Below are 2,623 nucleotides of genomic sequence, written 5' to 3'. Positions count from 1 at the left end.
GGAATAGAAGCGTATCGTACTGCAAGAGTAAGGCTGACGCTGCAGGACAGCCTTTTCGATCAACCGGTAACCCCCCCAACTCACCGGGAAGACAGTCATCGCCGAAGGTGCTAATAAGTGCGGAAGCCCTAGGAGCAGAGGAGATACAACTCAGTAACCGTGGTATGAAGCTTAACGAAGCTAAGAAATTAAAAAGAGAGGCTGCCGCGAAAGAGCTGGCTAAGTTGGCGGCTGAGGAAGCAGAAGAATCTGTGCGGAAAATGACAGAAGCTGCTAGTACAGTAAAGAGCCTTTTCGGAAATCACCCTGAAGATGAGAAGAAAGAAAAAGAGAAAGCTACTACTAAAACACCAAAGAAGCAAGTATCGAGAAAACGTAAACGCGAGTCGACGATTGAAGATGTCAAGGCAAATGGCGAGAGCTCATCAATTGTAGATGGCATAGCTGACACGAATGAAATCCAAGGTGATAGAGTAAATGAAGCAGATTCTTCGAAATTAGGTAAGCCTCAATTCAAGAGAACGAAGACTGAAACTCCGGTTCCGCCCCCTCATCCCATTATCACAAATGCCACTCCCCGCGCAACTCCTGTACCTACTTTGGAATCTGCCGTCTCCGTGGCATCTTCCATTGCTCTCTCAGCAGCCAATACAGATACACCAACTGGTTCTACTCCAATTGTTCCAGTATCCGCTACATCACCACCAAAATCTTCAACGCCAATTCTTCCTCCAGGTGTGGAAAAGAAGGAAGCTAAGAAGGAGGCGAGAAAAGCAGCAGCTGTTGCTAAGAAGGAAGCCAAAGAAGCAGCCAAAGCAATTGCGGATGCAGAGAAGGCAGAAAGGAATGAGGAGAAGAAATCGGAAAAGCCAGAGAAAACAACTAACACACGTACCACTCGAAAAGCAACTCCTGTTGCTTCATCAATGGAACCCACTACATCAGCAACAGAAGCACTTCCATCTAAGAGACCAACTTCTTCTCGTGGTAAAGCAGCTGCAGCTGCAGCAATTGCTGTTAAGTCAGAGGATCCCATTTCCGCAGCTCCTACTCCGGCAGCCTTAGATCGCCCGAGACGCACCAGCACCGCTCGTAATACACCCGCACCAGAAACTCGTCAACCAAGTAAAAGAGCTAAGAGACCTGCACCAGGGGTCGTAACTGTTAGTACAGAAGGTGGTTCAACTGCTGTAAGTGTTGGCAAGAGACGAGCCGCTCCACGTAAAAAGGCAGGGCAAAAAAAAGAAAAGAAAGATGGAAGAGAAGGTAGTGCGGTTCAAGAAGTATTGGATGAAGTGGATGATGATGGAAATTTGATTGATCCAAATGAGCCGAGATATTGCATTTGTAATCGGGTTAGCTTTGGCACGATGATTGCTTGTGAGAATGATAATGTGAGTTTTTTCGTTGTTAGTGAGTTTTTTTCGAAATGGGAAAATCAGAACTAACGAGCTATTTGATTCATAGTGCGAAAAGGAATGGTTTCATTTGGAGTGTGTGGGTTTACCGGCAATTCCTCCTAGAACTACTAAATGGTATTGTCCGGATTGTAGGATTATCTTGGGAATTGGTGAAAAGGGGGAGGTTAATGCTAGGGGAAGGAAAAAGTAAGGGAGTGGTCTGTCTGGCTGGTCTGTTAGCTAGCTAGCTAATATGGAGTTTATACTATGGTTGGCTGGCTTGTCTCTGATAGATTTATTGATGGTCTTGATATTAATACGGATTTGGGATTTGGGGATGATTGTATGAATATATGGGTGTATGGATGTATGAGTGTGTGGATGTATGGATGTATGAGTGTGTGGGTGTATGGATGTGTGGGTGTATATGAATACATTGGGGTATATTTGGTTGTACAATGAATGTTAAGGTTGTAGGATGTAGGATGGGATGCAGGATGAGGATGAGGAAAGGTATACAGGAAGATGGCCCAGGATGGATTATGAACATGGATATGAATATGAATATATTTTCATGGTGTTTTTTTTTTACTTTCTTTCCTTTTTTCTTAATGTGTTTTTGTATTTTTATATTTATTGTATAGTGAGGTATGGTGAGGTATGGTGAGATGAGGGTAGATAATTATAATTACATGTATCTTATATATAATTGTGGATGGATAGATGGATGGATGAATGTATAGATATACTAGATAAATGAGTGTACTAGATGAATGTATATATGAATATATAAAATAGAAATTCAGGGTCTGAAAATTAAATTGGAAGGTTGAAGGAAGATTGACATGATAAAGTGGGATAGGATGGGATGGGATAAAATAGAAAAGGAGATTGACTAGTTCTTTTGGCTGTTTGTTGTGGGTGGATGGATGGTATACGGATGGATAAGATGGATAGATATTGTATAGAAATTGTATAGATAGATGGCCCAGGGTGGAAGGGATGGAGAGATGAATATAAAGGGAAGGGAAGGGGTTAAGGAATAAATAGATACATACATACATAATACATAATATATTATATACCACATGTAATACATAACATATAATCTCTAATCCCTCCTTTTCCACCTCTATTCTATAATATCTAACCTTTACTGTCTCCTACTCCACTATCATCTATCTATACAATATCTCACCACCTTCTCCGTATCCACTCCCCTC

At 41.7% G+C, this 2,623-nt stretch overlaps 1 protein-coding gene across 1 annotated transcript; it reads left to right on the top strand.

Annotated features, from left to right (window-relative positions):
* Nucleotides 1-260: 260 nt before the first annotated feature.
* Nucleotides 261-1,901, top strand: SS1G_07346 (hypothetical protein; the record flags this gene model as incomplete). Its single annotated transcript, XM_001591850.1, has 4 exons — nucleotides 261-1,394; nucleotides 1,468-1,549; nucleotides 1,660-1,841; nucleotides 1,878-1,901. The coding sequence occupies 4 exons, from the start codon at nucleotides 261-263 to the stop codon at nucleotides 1,899-1,901; spliced, it is 1,422 nt and encodes a 473-aa protein (XP_001591900.1).
* Between the last annotated feature and the right edge of the window lie 722 nt (nucleotides 1,902-2,623).

The sequence above is a fragment of the Sclerotinia sclerotiorum genome, genomic scaffold, assembly GCF_000146945.2.
Source record: "Sclerotinia sclerotiorum 1980 UF-70 scaffold_9 genomic scaffold, whole genome shotgun sequence".
NCBI classification, from domain to species: Eukaryota; Fungi; Ascomycota; class Leotiomycetes; order Helotiales; family Sclerotiniaceae; genus Sclerotinia; species Sclerotinia sclerotiorum.
Note: the sequence above shows the minus strand (reverse complement) of the source record. Positions and strands in the feature narration are given on the sequence as shown.